At 40.1% G+C, this 27,430-nt stretch overlaps 1 protein-coding gene across 1 annotated transcript; it reads right to left on the bottom strand.

Annotated features, from left to right (window-relative positions):
- Nucleotides 1–1,521: 1,521 nt before the first annotated feature.
- tnfaip8l3 (tumor necrosis factor, alpha-induced protein 8-like 3) lies at nt 1,522–27,430 on the bottom strand. The gene is made up of 2 exons (XM_086025606.1): nt 27,063–27,430; nt 1,522–3,078 (listed from the first exon to the last, which is right to left on the bottom strand). Exons 1-2 carry the CDS (start codon nt 27,106–27,108, stop codon nt 2,516–2,518), a joined length of 609 nt encoding a protein of 202 aa, XP_085881732.1. The 5' UTR covers nt 27,109–27,430; the 3' UTR covers nt 1,522–2,515.

The raw sequence follows: 27,430 nt of genomic DNA, 5'->3' as shown, positions 1-27,430 counted from the left end.
GGGAATTTACCAAACTGTTCCCACAAAGTTGGAATAGTCCGAATAGTCCAAAATCTCTTGGGAAGTTATGATTCAGAGGGAAATAAGACTAGCAAGTGTGTCTGGATATTCGTCCGTTTATGAGTGATTCTCAAACGTTTTATTTACACCAAGTGACACCTAAAAAAGTAAAAAAGTAAAAAAATAAAAATAATATATATATATATATATATATATATATATATACACTGAACTGGTTGCCAGCCAATCACAGGGCACATAGAGACAAACAAACATCCGCACTCACAATCACACCTAAGGGCAATTTAGAGTATCCAATCCACTTACTAAGCATGTTTTTGGAATGTGTGAGGAAACCGGAGTTCCCAGAGAAAACCCACGCAGGCACGGGGAGAACATACAAACTCCACACAGGAGTCTGTATCGAACCCACGACCTCTGAACTGTGAGACGGACGTGCTAACCAGTCGCCCACCGTGCCGCCCTCATATCCTTTTATATATATATATATATATATATATATATATATATATATATATATATATATATATATATATATATATATATATATATATATATATATATATACACATATATATATATATATATATATATATATATACACATATATATATATATATATATATATATATATATATATATATATATATATACACATATATATACAATTTATACTGTCAAATTAAGCACTGTTTGAACACTAAGATTGACTATAGAAAAATGTGTGCATTGAAAAAAATTTGCCTAAATTAATGTTTAAACACAAACGTTTCTTACAGATTAAATGCGGATGTATTGCAATTAAAAGGGAAACTAAACAAAACTGTGTTTAGTCAGATTATGATGATTATTTTGCATAGCACTAGAGGGAGCCCAAGTTCCACATTTTCAAAATTACTGTAATGGATGGATGTTGTAATGTATCGAATGTTAACATGGTGGTCTCAAGTCTGACTCAGCCGATGTGGACAGTGTTCGAGCAAAACTGAGAAGTGTGTTTATTAACTGTGAGTGTGTGTCACCACAAAGCTAACTTTTTTTGTTTTCATCTTTTACTGTAAAAGAATGAAAGGGTGGATGCTAACATGATGTCCGCAAGCCAGAGTACAAGAAGGCATCCTATGAAGCAAAAATGGTTTATATGATGATTTTTCAAAACGCATGTTGGCAAAGTCAAGCATCGGGTGTATCTTTTTGAAGCCAACAGAAAAATTGTGGCCTTATGTGCAATTTGTGGTTTATTTTCCCAATCCAATCCATCCATTTAATTCCTAGCTGTCTTGGAGACAATTTCAGCTATTTAAAAAAAGGCAGTAAAGTCTTAAGTTATTCAAGCTTCAGTGTTGTGCAAACTAGTGGCTAATATTGGAAGCGTATTTGACCATGGCAGGCATGGAAATCTGATATACTGCCTAAAAACAACAATCAATGTTGACAGTGAGCGCCAAGAAGAGAGAACCAATCATTTTCTTGCTATTGTTGTCAGAAGGAACAACAAGATGACGTTGACAAGAAATCTTTAATAAAAGACAAAGAGATACACTCTGGAGACGTTTGACTTGTCATTGGTTTTATGTACAGATGATTCATGCAAAGCCCATACAACCACACTCACACACAAAGACACACACACACACGCACACACGCGCACACAATTACCAATAATCTTCGAAATGCAAATATACCATAATGCATGATTTTTGGCCATTAGTGCATTTTTTGCACACACAAAGAAACGCAAATGGAAGCCTTAAAGCCGCGGAACATTCATTCGATAGCTTTACGATCCCACTTTAGGTCCATGTACTAGTAACATAATTCATCACACTAGTGGAATGACTTGTGGAAAGACTAGCAAAACGACTATCTTGCTAGTAATGATTTTCCACTACTGCTATCCACTCGTGTTAGTTCCACGTCTTTAGCATACTAGTCAGACAACTAATGACCACGGTTGCCAACCTCAGCACTAGCTTACATTTGGATCCTGCTAGTACTAATAGTGATGTGTTGGATGCCAACTGGTGGAATTTTCTATGCAGATTTTGCGGTCTACTGTAATGTTCAAACGGCTTTCTGCAAATCCATGACATCCAGTTTAAGGTCTTACTAGTGGGCCAAAAGTGGCACTAAAACTTCTACTAGTAAGACACAGTCATTCTGCTAGTGCACAATGAGTGACGACAAAGAGCATACTAGTACATGGACCTTTTTTTTGCTCACCAGTCCATCAATGAAATGGAATAAATGCTCAAACAGTTTCCCACGAACGCATACATGACACACATTGTCCAAGGGTGCGCGTGGAAACACACGGTCTGAACGAAACAACCCTCAGTGAGCCACAGCCGCAGGATGTTCCAACTAGCGCCATAGAAACGGATGCAGGAAACAGGAAGTTGACAGAGAGAAAGAAGGAAGTGACGCAGGCAATTCGGGAAGGGTGAAGAGGAAGCGGCCGGGAGCGGCGAGGCGGTGTAAGGCAGGTGAAAGGTTAAAGCGTCCCCTCGTCCAGCAGTTTGTTGATGCCGTTGCAGATCTTCCTCAGAGACAGTCTGTACTCGTCTCCGTCCCCGTACAGCTCAGCCAGGAACTCGCCGTGGGCAAAATGGTTGAAAACGTGGTCGATGCGAGCGTGCGAGCGAGCCGTCAGGTGCTGCTCGACCAGCGTGTGAAGCAGGTCCCGGCACTCCAGCAGTAGCTCGGACAGAATATTCCGGTCAAAGGTGTACTCCACCTCGTAGAAGGACACCGCCGTCATGGCCGCCTGGTTCATCTTCTTCTTGAAGCGCTCCACCGTGTCCAGCTCGTCGGGGCTGAACTGGTGGTTGCGGTACAGGATGCCAATCTTGAGGGCGATCTTGATGACGTCCTTGATGATCTTGTGGGCCTCCTTCTTGCTCTTGGTGAACTCGCGACTGGTCTTGTAGAGCTCGTCCAGGATCTCGCTGCTGGTGTCGTCCGTCAGCATGTTGGCCACCACCATGGTCGCCATTTTGCTCAGGATCTTTTTCTGGGCCTGCAGAGCCAAGGAGCGTGAGTTGAAGCTCTCGTGTCCTTGAGGAAGCAGAGGGAAAAAAAGCAAGAAATGAGAAGGCTCATTTAGAATAAGAGTTGCTAGGTTTTACAGCTTAACTGTTGATGCAAACAGCGCACGGGGGTGGTAAAAATACTCCAACTCTGTACTCAAGCAGAAGTACATAACACTTAAAATGAATCAAAAATAACTCTGGTAAAAGTAGAAGTACTAATTCAACTCGTGTACTTAGAGACCGTAGATCATCGGTGTCCAAAGTCTGGCTTGGGAGCCATTATTGGCATGCGGCACACTGAATTATATATGATACTGATAGACACATTACAACACACAATTTATTTTAAATTGTTAAAAAAATTCCTCATGACAACCCTGAGGGATATACAGGGAGGTGCAAAAGTAGCTATACAGTACCATAGTACAGTACAGCACAGTATCACATCGGTTAAATTAGTGACATGTGATGAATATATTTTTGTTATTTTGTATAATAAACACAGTAAGTATTGTATGTGCTTTCTGTTTTCTACAAGTATAACTGTATGCCGACTTTGCACCCTCCTTGTATCAGTTTATATTTTCATGTATTTAGTATGTGTGGGCAGGCATAAGAAGTAGCATCTAGACAAAGTAGCATCCATTTTCCCCGGCCCTAGTTGTGGTATTTGATTGACAGTTGTGGGAGATGTGGTTTCAGAACATTCATCAGAATCACCCACAGCATTAGAGAGCCGAGAGAATAGCTTCACTTTGATGAAGCCACATTTTATACTTGCCGATTCTTTTCATCATCCAAATATGGCAAGCCTGTTAACAACACTCTTCTCTGTGATGGTCAAATTTAAATGACACTTATTTAAAGTAAAAAATGTATTTACAGTGCCCTCAGTTATTGGCACCACTGGCTAAGATGTGTTAAAAGCCTTAAAATGAATTCAATTTTGACTGCAGAAGCAACCTCTCATATTGAAAATTGCAGAAAAGATTCACCAGACACAGAAACAAGCTCCTCTCATAGCCATCTCAGTCCCCAGACCTCAACCCCAGTGAAAACCTGTGGAGTGAGGTGAAGAGGAGAGTGCAGAGAATATCCTGGTCGCTGGATGATTTAGAGAGATTGTGCAAGGACAAATAGTCGAAGTATTAACATCGGGTATGCTAATAATCGTGGCACACATGAATTCATGTAAGAATAATTATACCTTAATGTGGGATTTTTTTTCTCCCACAGAATAAATGCACTTGACTTAAAGGTTGGCTTTTCTCTGTTATTAATTGTGGTCCTATGTTATTCAAAAACAACAACAACTAAAGAACACATTTTAACCGAGGTGCTAAGGATTATGGAGGGCAGTGTAAGTAAAAAAGTAAAAGGTAAATTGTTTGAACACCGTTATGTCTTTTTTACATTGTGCGGTCACCTGTGGCTATTGAATAAAGTAATACGCTTATTTTTAAAATGTAAGGAGTAAAAAGGACATATAGGCTACAGTGTGTTTTCAAATGTAGTAAGTAGAGAATACTTCCATAATGTACAGTTTTGTCAAAAATCTACTTAAACACAAACCCAACTGGCAGCTTCTGCTATCTTAAGCAGATCTTTACACGAACGCAGAAATAAGTCAACGCGGAGTGTGTGGAGCTGAACATTGTACAGTGTACTGTACAGTAGTGCGGTGCAAGTGCATTTTATAACAGGGCGGCGGCCTTCTTGGAGTTGGCAGCAATTCGATGGGCCTGACTGAGGAAGGAATGATTACTATCTACTGTGGATAACATTAAACAGCTGCAGAGTGATAACAAAGCCTCTGCAACACTCTGTCCACATGCTTCACAGCTGTGTACGCGTGGCTGTAACTATACTTAGCAAATGTTGTCAAGAACAGTGATGGTTGACATGTGGATGTGAGGAACTGGCTAATGAAAGGTTTATTATACTTTATGGCGGGGCAGTAGTCACACAGTCTGTGACCAAAAGTATTGGGACTCACAGCAGTTGGGGACGTGGTTGGATGGTAGCAATATGTTGATCACGTGATCACGATAGAAAAACTTGGTCAAGCAAGATAGCAAATACATTTTTTTTTGTACCCTGTATCCTGTACCCTTTTCACTAAGGGGACACACAATGTGCTTCACTCAGACATTATATAGACATATATAAAATACAGAAACGAAAATAAATACATTAAAAAAAAAAAAAAAAAACTAAAAACAATCTAGGCTTGCTGTAAACAACTTGCCATTAAAAAAAATGTTCATGTCTACTGAAGAGGCAGCTCAGAGCTTTTTGGGCAAGGGACTGCAGGACTCTTTCACATTTAGTTTTCAATTACATGTTAGGGACCTAACTGGACATTTTAACCATATCTACCAAAGAGATCCTAATTTGGGGTCCAACATTTGGAGTCAAGCTGTCAGTGGAAACACTTAACACTTTAGTTATCGCCACATTCAACTGAAGCACGTTGTGAGACTTAATTGTAATTGTAAGATCAATTGTAGTCAAGCAATCATGCAGTGAATTATTTTATTGGTCCTATCAGGATTAAAATGAAAACAAATCGGGATGTTATCTACATACAAATTTGCTGATGATATCACTATGAATAAGCATGTAGCGCGAAAAAAGGATGGGCCCTAAGATTGACCCTTGAAGAATGCCGCAGTAAAGGGTGACCGACTCAGACTTATGGGGGCCAACAACCACAGAAAAATAGGCATTTTATAGAAAGCAGTAAGTGAAAATACAAATTCAAATGTTCATTCATGTCTGCCGACTTGTTAACACGTCCTCCTCACAGTACAGTGGGTGTAGGTTTGAATCCGTCCCCGGCCTTCCTTCATGTTCTCCCCGTGCCTGCGGGGGTTTTCTCTGGGCACTTTGGTTTCCTCCCACGTTGCAAAAACATGCGTGGTAGGTTAATTGAACACTCTGAATTGTCTGTAGGCATGATTGTGAGTGTGAATGTTTGTTTGTCTGTGTGTGCCCTGCGATTGATTGGCTGGCAACCAGTTCAAGGTGTACCCTGTCGAAAGCTGGGATAGGCTCCCGCCTGTGACCATGGTGAGGATAAGCGGTTTGGATAACGGATGGATGGATGTTCATTCATCCAAAACACTTATTTTCCCTAAATGTGTCGTGGAATTTGGAACTGGAACACCATTTTAATGTTGGTCATTATGGTGGTACTTGGAGAGCTAAGTATTTAATTAGGTGGCACTTAGTATAAAAAGTTTGAGAACCACTGGATCATCTGAACAAGTGTTTGTGTGTGGGTGCATATCCACAAGAGGCTCAAAGCTGCACCACAATGGATGAAAGCCGGTCAGTGGCATTTCGTGAGTTAGTTTAAAGCAAAATGACATTTCACGCAAACATAATTAGCCTAGCATGACATTTAGCAACAAAAAGCAAATGCCTGTCTGAAATCATTTCAAAATACAAAAGAGGGCATGTGCCCTCTTTTGTATGGCATTATGGGAAGACGAGGCTCAACAGCAGGCGGGAGGTTGGTTTGACACAAATATATATATATATATATATATATATATATATATATATATATATATATACATATATATATATATATATTCTAATTTAAAAAAATATTTTGTTTATATAGCTATGCCAACCACATATAGTAACAGGTACAACAATAAAATGATTTTCCACTAGACAAAGGGTACATAATGACCCCTATAGCCACTTTTTGTGAATCGTTTGTGCCATGAGATTTTTTTCCGATGTGAAATATGTGCTTTGGCTTAATAAAGTTGAGAAACACTGCTCTTGACGACCAAACCATTCCATTGCAAATAAGAAAACCATAAGAATAAACAGCAAATTTTAGTAGACATTGACCTTTTGACTGAATGTGGAATCTGCATTTTTCCCCCCCAAAAAATCCATTCAACCTATGAACCACATATCCTCACTAGGGTTGCGGCATGCTGGAGCCTATCTCAGCTGTCTTCATATATTGCCAAATTTGTTGAGTTGTTTGGGGAGGGGCAGATGAGATGGGAGACTAGTGCGCTCGCTTCAATAATCGGATGCAATGGTAATCAACCTTTATTTGTATACCACCCTAAATTGGATGCCCGGCTCCCACTCCCGTGTGCTCCACCTTGCGCATGCCACTGCCCATGACTTGCTGTTGTTGCCCTCGAACAAAGACTGTTAAGTATTAGTTTAACAGCAGTTAGTTGTTTCATCCCAACTGTGTAAAGTTGAAATACATTAAGATGTCACCACACGGATGTCATTGTACACATTATGTTCCTCTAGCAAAACCTGGATATAACAGCATGGTTTTCATTAGGCAGATCTGTGCTTCACATCAACAAGCTCTTTATCGTTGACATTTCCTGTTGCTCTGAAGCATCTCTTTGTTGCTGTAAGCCTCTCATATTCCTAAAGCAAACTGGAATGATTTGTGAAAGCACACTGTTGGAAGCAACAGCCTTGCAAACCACAAAGAATGTGTGCACTACCAACTTCAAAAATGAATCACTGATGAGTGAATTCTGTCGGCAGAGCTGAAATTACACGTACAAACACCAGAGGTGGAAAAAATACTCACACTCTTTTGCATGTTCTCCGTTCCTGGGTGCCGGCTTTTCTCCGGGTACTCCAGTTTCCTCCCACGTTCCAAAAATATGCATGGTAGGTTGATTGAATGCTAAATTGTCCCGAGGTATGATTGTGAGCGCGAATGTTTGTTCATTCTTGTGTGCCCTGCGATTGGCTGACAACCAATTCAGGGTGTACCCTGCCTGCTGGCCGTAGACAGCTGGGATAGGCTCCAGCAGGCCCGTGAGCGCCCCTTGTGAGGATAAGCGGATTGGATAATTGATAGATGGATGTTCTATGCAAGCCCACTAGTTGAAACAAGGCATTCTGATAAATATTGTGTTTGTGGATTAAAAATTAATCCACCCGTTTTTAGCCATCTCAGGGGGCGGCCATTTTGTCACTTCTGTCGACTGAAAATGACATCACAACTGCTCAGGGCTCAGGTAATGACCAGTCACAGCTGACGTGTTTTCTGAAGCTGCAACACCTTGATCCCAAGATAGACTTCTTTTTCAAAGCACGGTTGGATTGAAAACATGATGAACGATGATGATGGAGAACACTTGGAGGTGTGAGTCAGAGTGTTGGTTGCTGAAGGACGCGTGTGAGTCAGAGTCTGGTTCAGGATGTCACAACAGACACCAAAATCCTCTTTGACCGGGGCAGCTGTGTCGAAGTGGTTTTCGTGGCCACCTGCCAGAGCGGGCATCCCAGTTCTCATAAAATACAAACGTGTCGGCTTCAGACTGCAGAGGGACGATCAACCACCCACCCACACTTATGCACATCGCGGAACAAATTAGCACGACCGTACTGTATATCTTTTGTGACACCCTCCTGGAACTTTTCCGACCCCCCCCCCCCCATGAAATGCATACTTTCTTCTCCTGGTGAATTAGGCCCATCCAGTGCAAAATGAAGTGAAGTGTTTCATATGTGCTTGTGGAAGAAGAGCTCTCCACAGAGGGCCATCCAACCGTAGAAGCCGCGTGTCCATCAAAGACGTTACATAAGAGTGTTTTGGAAGTTGATTTTTGGCGTCAGGATTAGGAAGGTGCCCAATACTCCACCGGTATTGGCTGTTGACTGTACAGTCCCTCTTTGTTCCGCTTGATGTTTTTGGAGTGCTGAGTCAACACTTTCTGCTGCATTACTTCAAAATACACATACAGAGTGGAACATGGAAAGCCGCCAAAGTTGCCATGCGAAAAATTATATGGCGCCCTCTACAAAGTACATCTGGATTTAGTTATTCACTTTTAGTCTGGCAAGGAATAGTTATAGGAAATACATGGGGAGGAAACTAAATGTAAAACCCAACACTTAATCTCCGGTTAACATTTTACCAAGACATGCTGTATATGATCACATCCTCACACTTACTCAGCATATTAGCGAACGTCTCCTATCCTGCTGCTATACACCATCATATTTGTTTGATTTTATGGCGTGATGCAGAGATTGTGTGAGATGTGACTAAAAGGAATGTGACATCGTCTCTGACCGCAGGCAAGCAATGACAACATTCTGCTTTTAGATGTACAGTAAACCCCAGACATTTTTTGGGGGGAATTGAACATTTTAATTGTTCTATCCGTAAAGATACCACAGACTATGATCCTTAAACACAGTTCAAAATATATTACTCACAGATGATTGTATTTCCAATAATTGCAACAGAAGCGCACTTCTCTGTAACTTTCACTAACAAGTTGTGCTCGTAGTAAAGCAGTATCACTTTCACATACTTCCTTGAAACCAATTATGAATATGATGCCATTTTGTGGAGCACGATGTAAAGAGCACACAATTGTGAATGAGTGCATTTTTCAGCAAGGACAGGTTCCACAGAAAAAAACACAAATATAGTGTTTGATTTCCGAGTTTAATTCGTTTCAATTATTTGAATGGAAGTAATGAATTAATCAATCCATTCAAGTCACACATTGTGCCCCTTCTGGTGTGCTGCACCAGGGGGCAATTATAACAAAGACATAGACGACAAAGAGTTTCACAACTGAATAATAACTCAATAAGCTGCAGTTTATTCGTTGTTTTTTGGAGGATGATGATAAGGATGATCTGCCTGAGGGGAATTGTTATACTGTCTGTCTCCATGTGTCACTGCACCGTTTGTGTTCAAATATCTGTTGAGACCCTGGGCTTGATGCTAGTTTTTTTTGCCCTTCTATGGCATTTTGCATTGACTATGGATAATGGATGGATGGATGTTAGCATTAAGATAGCAGACCCTAAACACGGCAGAATGTTTTTGCTGTGCTTCTCCACAGCTCCCCAAAATCCTGTCTGGATCAGATATCTCACACTCATGCACAAACACACAAACACGCATGCGTTGCTCGTGACAACATGCAGATGTTAAGCATTGGATGACACCAGGTGACACGCCGCAGGTGCATGTGTTGTTTTGCTGCAGGGCACAAAAACACGCACTAACCATGACCGCACGGATATGTACTCTGCATACACAAAAGCACGCATTCTATTTACCTCGGCATAAGAACCTTTTTTGTCTCCCTCTAAATATTATGAGTACAAACAGTCAAAGAGCTGAGATGTGAAAGGGTAGGAGTGTTGTTGGCAATAGTTGATGATGGTAGTATCTTGAAAATATACCGGTACTCGTATTTTCTATTTCTATCTATCTATTCTACCTTCTTCCATTGCAGTCAAAATTCCTCAGACGTGAATGGCCCATTAGGGCTTCATTGAACCTTTTGAAATGTCACAGTGATGGCAATTTTCCATGAATGGTAATCAATGTGATTGCTTCTTGGTGCTTTGGGAGCAAGCCAAATATGTAGTTCAAGTGGTTTGAATTAAGGCACCACGTTGTATCACGTCATGGAACCGAGATGAGCGGTTTGACGTGTACAGGTGCACCTGTGCTCTTAAAACTGTTTGGTTAAAAGTAATTCAAACTGACTGAAACGGTTAACCCAGCGCTGGGTCCAAAAGGGACTGAGCTAATACTGGGTTATTTATACCCAGAACATTGGGTTGAGGATTTGACCTAGCACGTTGGTTCGATATTTTGATCCAACAAGGGGTAAAACTACCCATATGGATGAGTTAAAGCTATCAAAAAAGGGTTACCAGGTTATCAGTATAGCTGTGGTTAAAAATAATGCTAACTTGATTACCATCATTTTCTAAGATGCACAACAACTTTCCCCTGTCAGGGGTCGCCACAGCAAGTCACTTGCATGAGATCTTTGGTGCAGTTTTTACTCAGGATGTCTTTCCTGATGCAACACAGCCATTTTTGTCCAGGCTTGGGACCAGCAGTGGCTCGCAATCAGCACATGGCCTAAATTAAAAGGTCTTGCCTGCGAACCTCAATCCGTCGCCACCAACATTTTCTACAAATGTTACTGTTACTCCTTTTGAGTTGAAAGCAAGGCTCAACTTTGTTCGTTTGTTTTAACAGACATTTAATGTTGTTCACACGACCCCAGAAAGAAATCAAATAGCACAATATTTACCTCATTGGCCACATTTTCTCAAAAGGAATAAAGTCCACACAAATCTTCTCGACAGAATCACGACTTGTCTTCTAGGCCAAACTCCTGCCTTGTCTTGTTGGTACAGCGCCTGCTACGGCTATCATATGCATTAGCTACCTGTGTCCCTCAACAACAGTGTATACACGCGGAACAAAGAACAAGTTCCCTCTTTTCACGATGGTTTTAACCCAAAATAGATTACCAGAAAAGTATAACTTATTTATACTTTAACAGGAAATAATGTCTTTATTTATTGTCCGTTTAAACAACATTAAAACTGTGAGATAAATGTAGGGAAAAAAAAGAGAGTTGCCTTTGACGGCAGCTACAGTTACATTGAAAATATTTCGGCTTCGTTGCATGCCACAAAATGGCGACCAGCTTCAGCTCTTCAGCCCACCCAAAATCATCTTCAACCCAATCTGTTGATTTAAAAAAAACGAGTCAACAATTTTTTACTACATTTTTTTTAATCAACAAGTTTTCTAGATGAATTTTTTGCCCTGATTGATTCCAAATCTGCCCTAGTTTTTCTCCAGCACAACAGGTTTTCATAATAATAATAATATTATAATAATGATAATAATAATATGTATTATAGTACCATTATAATTAGTCATATTTATGAATTAAGGCAGGGGTGTCGAGATCCGGGCCTCGAGGGCCACTATCTTGCATGTTTGGGATGTTTCCAACAGCTCATCAGTAAGCTCTGCAAAAAGCCTGATAACAATACTGATCATTTGAATCAGGTGTATTGCAGGAGGGAAACACGTAAAACATGCAGGATAGCGGCCCTCGAGGACCCGATTTGATACCCCTGAATTATGAATTAAAAAATGTTTAGGAACACGTAAAGCAATTCTGAATGAAATTTGCTGTTGAGCAGTGTAATGAACCCAACTTGGGTAAAAGTAACCCAACGTGCTCAAATTGGATGAGTTATGAAAATTACCCAGCATTTTTAGTGTGTGGCTTTCAAAATGAGCCTTTTTTCAGACTCTGATGATCCATAAAATATTTCTTTTAGTGTCTCGCTGTGCCTCTGTAACAGCGGACTGGTACCGGTCGGCGGTGGATGTGGTTGAGTTATCTTTGTAAAGGTCAAATAGTTGACTCAGCTCTTACATTGGATCTCATGCGATTGATTTGACCTAATGTTTGGCCAGTGGGTGATTGCAGACAGATCCATTCCTGTGAATCTGGCAGTATATGTCTGCTCGTTCTGTGGTCAGTAATGACTGGATATACTCCCGGTTGATAAGTGTGTCATCCGCGGGGACCACACCAACCTTGCATCAATTCTAACAAAATGTCAGAGGAAATTCACTTCAACAGAACATGCCTGACAGTTTGCATTTCCCTTTTTTTTCTCTGGCCTTATCTTTGCATAACTACTTTTCATATTTCTGGGCTGCAACTGGAAAAGAACGTTTTAATGACCTTCTTGGTTCACAAGCTTGAGCGGACAGACGGCTGTGCACCACAGATTGACTGGTGGAATTGGAGGAGGATTTATTTATTTGTATTATTTCTTTTTAAATGCAGAATCTTTTTCTCCTTCTAAGTCTCTCCTCCTCTCAGTCTGTCCTGTCAAGATTCCACTTGCCTATTTTTAACTGCCACTGTCACATAATGACTCAAACATGCCAGCCGTGCGCGTCACGTGTACTCTATCTGTAAATATTAAGAAGAAGAAAAAAGTAGGTAATTGAGAAGGATATGGTCTCCTCACAGGGGGGGTAAGTAAGATTTCTTGTTCAAGCTCACGTCATGTTAAATATTTTCCAAGACGTTCTGGTCTAAAGGAGGTCATTCACCTCACTATTAACAACTATTCAAGATGTAGAGGGGTAATCAGAGCAGCAGGGTTAATGAATAATTCTCTTTTAATTCCACTAAAGCTTTTCATCAGCATGAGTTGAAAGTCATTTTCCGTGTAGTGGAAGTGGATTAGTTACTGTGGCAGAAACTGGAACATGCAAGTTTTTTAATGGAGTCTCAGCTACACAAGGAGATGTGTACATCCCTCTAAAGGATCGCTGAACTATTTTGCTAACTTGACAGAAAAAATGAGCTTGTCAAATGAATGTTGGTCTTTAACACATTCGGACTTCTATTTGAATGGACGTAGCTCAGCAACAGCAAAGTCATAATGTGTACCGGTACTTTGTAATTTGTATGATTTGTTTTAATCTCTGTGTTATGATGATAGGTTTATCAGTGTAAGGGACCTACAGTATGCAAAAGTGTTGTGTAATTAATGCGCGTACATTAATAAAAGATTATCTTATGTTATTGTGTACAGTGTCTATTTTCTGGGCTACAATCCGATCCCGGGGACTGATCTACCTTTGATTTGCTTTGATTTTGATTTTTTTTCCTCATGAGAACTAGTGACAACACAATGCAGGGCTTAAACTAAAACACAAATCTTCGAAGTTTTGCACAGGTGATGTTTTAACACTTACAGACTGTTCATAAATAAAGGTGAATACATAAATAAATACATATTCCATGCACACATTGTGTGTTATGAGTCAGTTTTGACCTAGGCCAAAACTATCCTCATAGTTGTCTAATCAAATTATAAAATGATCATTTCATAATGTATTACCAGTAATAGCTTGTCTGATTTAAATAAACGTATGATTAATCTTGAATCAATGTTTCAGAGAAAAGCGCTTTTTGTGTGAAGGCACCTTCTGACCCCTTTATGACTTCTGTTATGTTTTTAGTATGTTACGCTGCTTTTCCTTTTTCACTGTTCCCAGATGACCCTTCAAAAAGCAAAAAGTGCATGTTTCTATGGGAACCAGTGCAAATGTGGTGGGAACACAGACAGTTCCCTGGGCTGTTTTTGCATGTACAATTCCCACCGTTAACACTATTTTCCTTGAAAACACGCACTGGTATATTTTGAACCTATTTTAGTAGATGTTTTTGTTGAAGCCATATTACAGTAATCTTCGTTTTGTGTCTTTTGGAATGTAGTTCCGTGATTGTAATACAGGGTCTGGTGCGTGTGGCCTTTGAGCTCATAGAAAACCACTTGCAGTAAAAGCTTTTTTGAGTCAGAAAGGGACACGAGCACAAAGTGCCTTGAGGCTTATTTGAGGCTTTGTCCCTCATCTGCGTGTCTCCCTTCTAATGGCTATGTCCCTGCAGAGTTGAGGCCAAAACAGGAAGTGGCAGGAGATGCGACTGATTAATATGCCGTTGGCTTGATTGCCTGTCACGAAGAACGTGGAAGAAAGTGACATCGGCGACCTCTACCTCGGCTCCCATCAGAGCCACTCTGCCCTATGAAGGACTACACATCCAATCCAGTCCTCAGGGGATCACAAGTGCTACAGACATCCTGTCTGATCAGATAGCGGACCTTGTGGGATCGTTGCCCTTTGACCTCTATCTGCGTTAACACTAATGCTTCAGCCAGCTGCGGATTGCTATTGTTTAGTTCGCACAGAGCCAGGCCCACTCAGCTGGTTGGTCGGGCATGGGAACTGGCTGCAGGCTTTTTCTGCTTCCTTCCCTCCACTGTGGGAGCTTTTCTCTACCACCCCGCTCTGCCAAATCCGCATCACTGACACATAGCAATACACGGAACTGATACACAGGAAGCCTCTTGCATATAAACAGCAAAAGTGGCTTGTTTGGAATGTTAACAAATACAGCAAAAGCGACAAATTTTATGCAAGCGTTTTTTTTTTTACATTCATTTTGTCGGACTACATTTACATTATGATTTGGTTGAACATTATGGTGTTTAAATAGAATAGAAAATTATCTTTAGCTGTACGCTATGCTCTTTTTGCATGTGTTGTTCTTCCGTGTGTGTTAAAGTTGCTGGAGTTGGAAGATGTATGAATGCAGGAAAATCTATGCTAATTTAGACCAACAATTAGCATCGTATGGTAGCATTAAGATAGCAGACTTAGTTCAACTTTCTAGTGCTTAAAGATTTTATTGTGTGCTGATTGTATGTGTTGATGCTTTTGGTGCGTTAAAGCAGCACTTGCTTGTAGGTTCCTTGTAGCCCTAATCCTAGTTCGAAACCCTACTTTTAAACCCTAACCATATCATGAAACTCTACTTTCAAATCCTAACGCTAATTTCAAACCCTACTTTGAAAAGTTAATCCTATATGAAACGCCTCCTTTGAAACCTTAACCCTAGATTAAAACCCTACTTTCAAACACTAACCCTAGTTTAAAACACTACATTGAAACCTTAACCCCAGTTTAAAACCCTTCTTTGAAACCGTAACCGTATTTTAAAACCCTACCTTGAAACGTTAACCCTAGTTTCAAATCCTACTTTGAAACCCGAACCCTAGTTTCAAACCCTACTTTTAAAATCTAACCCTAGTTTGAAACTCTACTTTCAAACCATAAACCTTTTTTGGAACACTTATTTGAAACCCCAACCATAGTTTAGAACCCTACTTGAAAACCTAGTTGAAAATATCAACTACCACCCAAAAGCTTTTTGTTGTTGTTGTTGTTGTTGTTGTCGTTGTTTTGTCTCCATGGCAATATCATATCTAATATTGGTGGGGTTTTTTTTCTAAATCTTGCCTTGCCAGTAATTCTTTCTTAAAGACCCCTAAAGGAATCGAAGGTTTTTGGAGAGAAAGCAGAGGAGAGAATTTTGTGCGGAAAAGTCTTATAAATAAAACATGTACATTTCATTTCATACCATTCACTCAAGGAGGGAAGAAAACATCTGAATGTGTGTTTGTCTGTGGGTGTGTGTGCGCGTGTGCGCGTGTGCATGCGTGTGCGGGTGGCCTTTGCGCAGGTGGGAAAAATAAAAACCTGCAACTATGTCGCATCATTTGAGAATGAGTGACAAAGACATATCAATCTGGAGGAGGTGGTGAGGGTGGTAGAAGAAAAATGACTAGCTTTGTAGCTCCTGTCAAAGTCCCTTTGCGTCACATCATCTTTCCCACTAGGAATATCTTTTCCCCTCCAGCATCATCGCCTCTGACACTTTTATTTTGCCAATCTCTTCCTCTCTAACTCCATTTCACCGAGCCGAGCGTCAAGGAAGTAAATGTTTTCCGGCCCTGGTTGAGTAGCTTCTGTCAGTGGCCCTCGCCAAGTCTCAGCATGGCGTAGCATTGCTTTAAAGGAGACCCACATGGCGGTGCAAAGGCTCCCACTCAACACACTCTACTCACAAGCACACACATCCAGGCAATGCCAACCTTCCCCATAACTCTGGCCTCCCGTTGGCCTCTTTACTAGTTAACCCATTTGGACTCAATTTCCAGTCAAGTGGGCCTGTGGGAAGCTCCTAAGAGAACCAGGATTGATAGATGCAAAGGCTGCAAAGGGCCGCTTTAGGAACAAGAAGACTAAAAAAAAAAAAAAAAAACTTCATTTGGTGATCTTGTGATTTTCATTCTTCTTCTGGCTTTATTAAACCCAATGTACAATTAATTTACCTTTGCAGTCATGAACACCAACTAAATCGACAAAAAAATTAAAATACAGCCACGGTGGTACCTTGACTTCAGAGTGCCTCAACACTTGCAAGGAATATGGAGAAGACATTGGACAAGCAACGTGGCAAATGGTCACTGCAGCTGGAATCAGACCTTGGGATTGTACTCACTAGGCCACGCCTCTTAAAGGCACACTCCGAAATGAATACTATTGTGTGTGTTGTATTTCACTTTATTAAACTCTAACACCAGTTTATTTCTTAATATTGCAATGTTGTTGGTTTTTGCACAGGATAAAGGATACATGCCTGCGCATGTTTTTATGTTGTCTGTCCACATGCGTCGATGCACCGTTTGATTTAAAATATTTAAAATCATATTAATGCACTTTGGATTATTTATATATTATAATGGAACATCTATCTTTTCTCAGCTTGAATTCAAAATGGCTTTCAGTTCCATGAGCAATGAAATCCGATCCTGGGCTAAATCCGATGTCGTGCTGTCACTTTGTGGCTTCTACATTACAATTAGTAACCAACGTTGGGCACATCTGCTCTCCTCACATGCCGAATCAGTGTCCACTGAAGCTGTACCACATGTATTTTTCTATTCAACAGCCATGAGGAATAAAAATAACTTGAGCGAATATGGACCGATTGAGATAGCGGTGGTGCATGTTCAGCAGAACAAGTACCTCTCGACATCATGGGAACTCTTCAAATGGTATGTGGGCAAGTGCTACATTGGAAGAAATGATGTCAAATATCAAAAAGAAAATAGGAACAGTGGCACCTTTTAATATCACTGGAGTTGTACAATTCGGGACTGAACCTGATTGTTGTGGGAAAACTGCTTCCACGGTTGCACACATCAATGACCAAGCTGTCAACATATCTTGCTAGGCCTCAGCAAGCATCAAAGGATCAATTCTAGATGTGGGTTTTATTTCCCGCTAGCATTTTGTGGTGTATTTTTCCAACTTTAATGGTAAAAGAAAGATCAACCACAATAAGGAATGTTAAAGCAGCACTGGGCAAGAATTCGACCTTAATAAAAAATGTTCACAACTCTTTTGATGAAACATTGACTTACAAGTAGTTGAATGAGACTTTTGTCATGCCCTGGTTTGGGGGGGGGGTGGGGGGGGGTCTGTATCATTTACTGGCACTAATCAACTTTGAGGAGGATCGGAGCAACCCTGGCACACAAAAAAATACAAATGTCCTAAATTTCTTTACGGCATTCTACTCACTTCTTCCTTTCGCTATAAGGATGGAAGTCGATTTGAACGTCTATGCGCTATTACTGGTGTCATGGCAGAAGCCCCAAAACAAACAAAAGTATTGTTTGAACAAAATTGGATTCATTACCTCATCGCTATTCATCTTTCACACAGCCACTGGAAATTGAAATGTAATTCACTCCAACTTGCAGGCCAACGAGAGCTCAGGATTTCACAACACGAATCAGGTGTATTGCAGGCGCCCATGGGGAATGTGGTTGACTTTTGTCAAAACACTACCGCTTTTGTCCACATGGTGCCGTCATAATCAACAATAACTGACATTTGACACAGTGTTGCTTTTATGACTGAGAGCAGAATTTAATTATGTTATTTTATGTTAATTTGCCAACTCCCAGTTAAAGATTATGGTAAAATTGACACATAAACATGAAATGTTCAACCAAACCATATACAGTAAAAATGGAAGAGTATTTTTTTACAGTGACATTTTTTTTCCTCTAATTGAGTTGTATTTAAACATTTGGAGTAGAATTGCCTCCCACAGCCTATAGAACAGGAGTAAATATTCAGAATGGATAACAATTTCTTCACACATGAGGGTACATGAGGGACCTCCCCCTACTCTCATCAGTGTCTGGGTGAATAATTTATAGTGAGTAACTAATGTTCTCATCAAATAAAAGTTGATTTGAATAAAAATTACTGTGAATGTTTTACTCTCTTCTAAGTGTAAAATTTACTCTGTTTAGACTAGGAACACATGTCATCTTTTTCAGAGTATAATTTACCTCAATTAGAGTCAAATTTACTCTCCGAATTTTACTGTGTGTCATTTCTGCAAGTGAAAGTCCGCTAGCTTCACGCTAATCCATAATGCACAAGGCCATAGATGGGCAAATGGAAATTAGCATAGGTATTATGGTAATTCTAAAACATCATCTTACCGACAGAAAAATGAGCTGGAGAGATTTGAAAGTGGATGTGGAAAACAATTGGGAGCAAAGACCAGAGGAGCCTGGGCGTTAACTTTTCGTGCCACCTCAATTAAAAGGTTGTTTGGTGTAATAAAATTGGGTATGTGTTTCACTTTGGCCATGAGGGCCTGATAGCATTGAGTGTAAAGCCCAAGTGCTTCTCTCCTCATTGCTGGCCAAAGCACCACCGCTAACTAATGACAAGGAAATAACTGTGGTTCACGTCCTCTCGCAAACACACATTTTGAAGGGTTGTCTCAGCCTCGGAGGGAATACGTTTCTCCTGGAAACTTAACCCTCTCCACTGACAGCATAAATCCAAACCCCCACATGTTTTCACTCTAATCCAAGATGACAAGAAAAACTGTCACATTTGAGCCTCCCTTTCCTTATTGCCATTAAAAACCACACATATATTTCTGGTTTGCCTTGTGCTTCCCACAGGCTTTATTGGATAGCAAGATGGGAAATGATCTGTAATTTAGAAAGGAACACTTCACAATAGAGAACGGATTGAAATTGTTTATAATGGGTTATTAATGATGTAATAAACAGTTCAACAAAATGTGTGGGATAACTATTTGGCAAGTTGCCTCAATTTTTTCCTTGCTCACCAAATTCATATGTATTTTCCTTATGTATTCTCTTCAGTGTACTATGTTGCTAAACTCCATAAGCAGCCAAGGGAGCCTTCTCTAAAGTGTAATGAGCAACTTCTATGTATAATTTAGAAAGGGGCAAGGATAGGCAGTAGAGCAAACTAATTATTGTCTCGGGACACATTGCCGTTATGGTTTCTCTCGCAGGGCCATTAAGACTGTAAACCAACTCAAATTTATGATGGTTTATTTTTTATATTATCGCATATTCACAACAAAATTATGGATAAATAGTTTTCAAATCAGAAGCAAGTCAAGAATTATTTGTTCAACTCATTTAAAATGTGTTTTAAAAGGGGGATTGGTAACAAAAAATGCTGGCAATATCTCAACTTTATTAAAAGTGAAGACAATTTGCAATTTTAGTATTTTAGCAAGAAACATGAAGTCGACGCACGTGAGTTGCATTTTCGGGCCACATGCAATGGTGTGGTGGGTCGGGTCCCCCGGGTCTTGATTTTGACACCTGTGGACTAGTGGTAAACGTTGGCTCACTATTTGGCAAAGCATAGGTCTCTTGCTATTCTCTTCAGACTCATTTTTGATTATTATGTCTTAATAAATTACTTAAGATCCAATAGACCACATGGGTGTATTGGACATTGTCTACTACAGGGGTCACCAGCCCCGGTCCTCGAGGGCACCTGTCCTGCATTTTTTCCATCTCTCCCTGCTGTAACACACCTGTTAAAATGATCAGCTCATCAGCAAGCTCTTGAGAAGCCTGATAATGATCCTGATCATTTTAACTGGTGTGTTACCGCAGGGAGAGATGGAAAACCTGCAGGACAGGTACCCTCGAGGACCGGAGTTGGTGACCTCTGAGTCTACTATGTCTACTATAAAAATATTGCTGTAGCGCCATCTTGTGGCATTTTGGTTTCAGGCAACTATGTTAAAGTGACGAGAGGATCTTCATTTAGTCAGGCCATAGCCTTGTCTTAAAGAAAAAGTGCTTTGCCATTTTGTAACATTTACAAACAATTAAAAACCTTTTTGGGTGGGCATTGGTTGCTTGCAGATATTCGCTATTCATGGCAGGGCTCACTTTAAACTAATAAAGTGTAGCCTTGAATTTTATATCAGTTTGTTCCATTACAACACTTGCTCGAACTCAAAACATTTCATCATCTCAAATCATCGTACTGATTGAAATGAATGGAAATGCCATTAATCTGTTCCAGCCTCACATTGTGCTGCCTCTGGTGGGCCACCAGGGGTCAGTATGATACAGACATGGAGGCGCACACCTGACTCCGTAGAATGCACAAAATTATTATAGTGATTTTTTTTTTTACTGATGATAAAGAATATATGCCTCTGAGCATTGTTTTGTTGTCTGTCTCATGTGTTGCGCCACCCTTTGTGTTCAAATATCCATTTCTTAAAGGAATAGCAACTATCAATGCTGTTCGTTAGTACGTCTACGGTGATTTGTGTTATGTGTTGGCATTAAATTAGCGAATATTGGAAGGCACTTGTGTGGTTTGTTTTAAACAGACAATATGTCATTCTCTCTATTGTATTGTTTTACAGTAAACTTTAACTTGTAGTGGGATGAACAGCGTGAAGTCTTTTTTGGAGTGGCAATTGAAAAAAAAAGAGAACTTTATCTTCTTGAAGTAGCATGTTAGCGTCAATGTAAGGGTAGCACAAAACAGGTCTCTCCTGTGTCTCTGGGTCGTAAAAATGATCTTGAGTTAACAAATGTAAGGTAACATGAGATCAAACTGTTTCTTTTGTTTGTTTAAACAACAACGTTATAAACAAACTCCTTTCATGAACTTATAGCTGGAAAGTGATTCATCTAAATTGCTATTGTTGTTGCCGAACACTGGGAATAATAACATTATACGAGGTAATTCCAAAGTAATGTCTCCATATTTTCCTACTCACACTTCATAATAATGAGCACAATCGGTTCTGTTGTGCCAGAGTTAGGTGTGAGGGGGGGCTTTGGGGAGGTGGTGTTGCCTTTCACGCCACCTCATTTCTAATATTTGCGATTCACCACAATCATGATCTGCGTTGAGTCACTCAGTCTAAAACCAGAAGTGGACATTGCACTAATAAGCCAATAGTCAGTCACTGTTTGCTTTGTGTCACCAATCAAACTTCCGATTTGTTTAAGTCCATGTTCTAGAAAACAAATTCCTCTCTGAATGTCCCATAGATGTCACATGATGTATATAACATCTGGAAGTCTTAAGGTTTGCTCTTTGCAAAGACGGGGGGGGGGGGAAGGAAACCTCCTGAGTTGCCTTTTCCACTTTCAGCTTTGCCCTTTTTTTTTTACAGTTTATGTTAGAATTTTCCAGAAGCATCTCGTGGAGTCTGGGGTGTGGGTGTGTGTCGTGTGCAGGGGTGCAGTGAGCACTCTCCATCTGCGGATCAGATTAAACAATGGGGGATGCATGCAAGACCAACACACTGTGCTTATGGAAAGCCTTTTGAGCATTTATTCCTTAAACTTGAGATCCAGCTTCAGGTACATGTTCTAGTATGCCCTACCAATAAGACAAGTGAGCACGTTACTAAAATGATTAAGGCGCACTAGTAAAACAACTGTCTGACTAGTCATGTTATTCCCACTGCCTAGTATGCAATTAAACCTTATTAATAAACTACTGTGCTGCACTAATAACTTACAACACTAGTTGATTTACTAGACTGCTGAATTGTCTTAATAGTGAGGACAAATAGTATACTAGTGCATGGACCTTCAAGTGGAAATCAACCCAAACACATTATTTTCAAGAATATGTTCCCAGCAGGCCCACTAGTTGAAACACGGCATTCTGTTTAATATTGTGTTTGTGGAATACGAGTTAATCCACCCCTTTTTAGCCATCTCTGGGGGCGGCCATTTTGTCAATACTGTCGACTGAAAATGACCTCACAACTTCTCAGGGCTCAGGTAACGACCAATCGCGGCTCAGCTTCAGAAAACAGGTCAGCCATCATTGGTCATCAACCTGAGCCCTCAGCAGTTGTGATGTCAATTTCCGTCGACAGAAGTGACAAAATGGCCGCCCCCAGAGATGGTTAAAAACGGGCGGATTAACAATATTCTACTAGTGCACTGAATTGTCCTACTACAGACATACCATAGTCCCGCATATGTAAAACATGCTACGACAACATTATGGTCAGTGTGATGCAATAGTCAGTGTATTTTTATGTTATTTGTGAATTTAGCCAATTGGTAATACATCCAAGAATATCCTGCCTGAGGATTACATTTGCGTTGTGTCATCAAACAACAGCTCTAGTTTCCTTGTTTATAATACAACCTAAAAGAAGCAGCCCTCATGCTCCAAGAGATGTCATGGCTGGCATACACTACACTACACTACCAAACAGTTTCTGAACAATTCTGAGCTCCCATGCGATGTTGAAGTCGACAAAAATGCGTGGAAATAACATCAGCAGATGGCAGATTCATTTCTGGGTGAGTGAATCATTGAGACGATGTTGCCAAAAAAAAGGCTGTGAGCTGACTCACTGTCCACCAGCATAATGGCAAAGTTGCTAAAAGAATCATCTTCGCCACCAAGAAGGAATATTGTGAAAGTGTAACAGGTGGGTAGAAAAAGAACTCATTGAGTCAGTGAAATAACAATACGGCCATTTTAGATTTGCACAAGCAGCTCCCGGACAAGCTAACAATCATTAAAATAGAATACAAAAGTGCATTAGGCCTACTGTAGAAAACACTGTATAAATGAACAGAATTACATTAGGTGACACCGGGCAAATCAAATGATAGTTTGTTCCTAAAAGAATGAGTCAACAATAAGACTGCTTTCTTGATGATTGCTGGTGTCAGGCTGGGATTGAAAAAAAATCTGTCTGGCACACCATGGGGGGCACATGAAATACTGCTGCTCAATCAATGTTTGATAACATTAGTTTCTGTGAATAACAAATTCACTTTCCATCCTTTTTATCAAAACTCACAAAAGAGTTGCATTATTCATATCCACACTGCACAGAGCATCCAACGACCCTGAAGTTGCTTTCAGGTTTAGTTGTGTGCACCAAATTTTACAAACAACTTGGTTTTGCATCTGCACCGTGACCACAGTGGCAAATGCTTTGACAATTTAAACTTCACACCGGGCGCCCATGGCAATCACTGCCTGTCATGTCTGCCCTTCTTGGTTTGTCTACAGTGGCCTGAAACGGGGCCGCTTGAGAACGTAGAGGCTTTCATAGTATGCCTTCCTCAAAACAGTCATCGACCTGTTTTTACTCTTGCATGGCAAACATTTTAAACTGCTTCCAAAACTGAACGTGCGGCAACCCAAAAGAGACTGTGCTTGCTAGTTACAGTAAGTGGCATTCTGCTAAGGCATTGGAACATTTGAGCGGGGATGATATTCGTTTGCAACAGGCTGCATGACCTGCTCGGATCAAACATCTTCCCCGATGCACGTCAGAGGTCACTGAGAAGAATGTGGAGGCAAGTTGCATCATAAAATATGCTTACTAACAACAATCACAAACTGCTCAAGCCAGAAAGGTCACCTGAAACAAAACACATCAATATTTACTCTTTTGACACTTTGTTCCAGCATACATAATACGTGCTATATTTAGCACACTCATCATTCTCATCTGACAAAAACTCGTTTTTGAACTGAAAAGCATGTTCGTAGTAGTTCATCTTGACTTCATTACGAATCATAATGCAAAAATGTTGACCTTTACGAGGCAGTCATGCTACTTTTTCTTTCCCTTGACAGTAGATCGAATGATAAAAAGTGCGGTGCAGCCACAAAGCAGGATGCATTTAAGTATGAGTCAGACTCTATTGGTTGAAGAAATTTCATTTTCCTTCACTCTCACAACACAGTCCAGACAGGAAAGACTCCTAGACTTCAATATATCTGCTTTCATAAAGACTTTTATAGTCTCGGACAAAACAGAAAGTTAAATAGATGGTCTCAGACCGTGGCTGCATATGAAAGTCGGGTTTCAAACCCGGACGTTGCCATGCCACGTTTATCCTGCCACCTGGCTCACATATCAGTGTTCAGCTACCTTCGCCAGGGGATCAAAAGACAGACAGACAATGTGCCAGATGGACAAACAGATGGTGGAGTTCAACAGAGCATCATTAACATACAAAGCTCATCAAAGCTCAAGAAAAAAAAAAAAAAAAGACCACAGATTTTGGGGTAACATAGTAAATAACTTTTCCGGACAGCAATTCTAGGGCTCCTGGAGACATGATGATTGACTTGTGAAACCACAACAAATCTTTGCTTGCTGACTAGAGGAGGCCATTTGAGCATTTATTCGATATCCTTAATATTCGGCTTAAGGTTCATGTACTATTATGCTCTTTGTCCATACTAGTAAAATAATTCAGCACACATCTAAAACAACTATGGCCCGAGATTACTGTCTGACTGTCTCACTACTAGTGATGCACTGCTCACTGCACACTAGTAGGACAACATGTTCTTGTGAGGCAACATTGAGCACTAGTTGAATGCACACTAGTATTATGAGTGATATGCTAGTAGTAGAATATTAGAATATCACTAGTCGCAGTTGTCAACTCGTGGAGTTTAGTGGTAGTGGTACTCAAAAGAATCACTGAATTAATGTTCAAACTGTGCATAATGTTACTGTGGCAGCACAGTACATTTGATAAGGACAGTTCAGTTGTATTTACTTTTTATGTACAATACATTCACATGTGATCTTAAAGAAATGTTTGTTTTCAAGCATTTCTTTTTGGTATTTTTTTTTATCTCTCAAGTACAGTTTTCATTTTGCTATATTTAAGTGCAGTTTTAATGTTCAAATTCAGACTAACGTTACTCTGGCTAAAGCCTCTGAATTGGTTTTGATTAACACAAAATATAGAGTACATTTTACTAAAAAAAAAAAGACTAAAATTGGCCCCAGTAGTAAAATTTGAGAGTAAAATATTCAGCCTAGAGCATGATGGTGAATAGGAGAAAAATGTACTCTATGATATTTACTTATTGTGTACTACTGCTTGGTACGCGACTGTATTTTAATATTGATCGTCAAGTTGCTACTTGGAGAGCAAATGATTTTTGTAAGCAGTACTTGGCGTAAAAGGTCGGACTCATGCACCCTCGTCATTCTACGAGTGCGCTGAATTGTCTTACTAGTGAGGACAAAGAGTGTACTAATACATGGATCTTTAGCTGGCTTTCAAAGACATGGAATAAATGTTCAAATGTTGACTACATCAACACGGATCAAGTATTAAATGTGAGATGTGTCAGAGAGAAGCGTTCGGGGATGCTGCACCCTCCCTCGCTCCACTCGAATGTGTTGATGACCAAACACATGTTGGAGCTCGCCAGTAACTGGTGGCGACTGAGCCGCCTTTCACCAGTAGACTACGCGGCCGGGCTCCGTGTCTGTCGTCAGCATCATTAACTTGCAGCAGCTTAGACATATACACATACCAGCAGCAAACAGTCTTTTTCTGAGAAATTACAGAGCTGATGAAAACAGTTCAGGTGCTTGGAAATGTCCTGGAAAATGTCACCCAATGGACAGTAATAAAACAAATCAAAATAAATAAGCATTTTTTATTATTGAATTATGATGTATAAAGTAGAATGTACATGTAGAGATTATTTTTTTAAGGAACAATACCAATATTGCTTAGTAGTAGTCAAAGAGGCCAATAACTGATATTTGAACCCAATATTCCTTTTCAATAAAAAAATAAAAATAAGAAAATAAAAAAAATAAAGAAAATAAATAAAAAAATAAAAATATTGGCGACAAAATTTTAAAAAAACACAAACTCCAACTCTTAACTTTGTTGAATTGTCTTCAAGCATCTGTTTAGTGAACAATTTTTCTGATTTGAAAAATGTTAAAACAATTTTAAATTGCTCTCTTAACGGCTGCTAGATTAAAAAAAAAAAGGCAGATGCTGATATTTGTCAGCAATGTCGGCACCAGTAATCGTTGGGATGTCAAATAGGCGGTCCACTTCACAGCAGTGATCTGTTATCGCCTTATCCAACTTATCCAACATCATCCACCCGTACAGTCCCTTATAAACGAACTTTGCGAGCTTTGAGTTTTGCATGGACTCCAGCGAGTCTATTTCTGCTTCTGCAATGTCAAAGACGGTGTACACGCCTCCTGAATTTAAAGGGAGTGAGTGGAGCCATTTTCATTGGCCAGGAAGTAAGTTGGCTGTATTCACTCCCACAACGGCGCAAACGGCCTGTTCTAACTGCACTCATCTCCAAAAATAGAAAAAAAAAGAAAAAAGAAAAAAAAGAAAACTCCACCCAACTCGAGAGTTATTTCCAATATTATATTGAGTATCCTTTAGACACACTTTTTAATATTAAATCTAGAGTATCCATTAAAGTTATTTCTAATATTAAGTAAAGCGTACCCATTAGTTACTTCTAATTAACAATTACAGTTACTCCTAATATTACATTTAGAAATACTTATTGGAGTACCCATTAGAGTTACTTCTTATATTAAATCTTGTATACTCATCAGAGTTACTTTCAATATTAAATCTAGAGTTGTGTACCTGGCGAGAGGTCCCCATCACTCTGCTCTCCGGAGTCAGAATCCATGTTGTCCTGCGGGACACAAGGAGGTTGCAGAAGCTCTCTGATTCCGCTTCTGTCGCGCTCCCTTCTCCCCCTCCCTCTCCTCTTCTGATTTCTTCTCTCCCCGCAAAAAAAAAAAAAAGGATGGAAACCACAATTTATTTTCTCCCCGCTGAGCTTTCCTTCTCCACCCAGCCCTAGGGTCACTGCAGCACTGGGAGGAATGCTATAAGGATCATTTGCTGAGTTGTCCTTTTTGTCTTTCTTTTTTTTTCTGCTTGTGCTCCCTCCTGAAGACTCCTTCACTTTCCTTCTTTCTTCTCCCTCTCATCTACTTTTCTGATGC

The sequence above is a fragment of the Filicampus tigris genome, chromosome 3 (assembly GCF_054856515.1).
Source record: "Filicampus tigris isolate MCC_2025a chromosome 3, RoL_Ftig_1.0, whole genome shotgun sequence".
Lineage (NCBI taxonomy): Eukaryota > Metazoa > Chordata > Actinopteri > Syngnathiformes > Syngnathidae > Filicampus > Filicampus tigris.
Note: the sequence above shows the minus strand (reverse complement) of the source record. Positions and strands in the feature narration are given on the sequence as shown.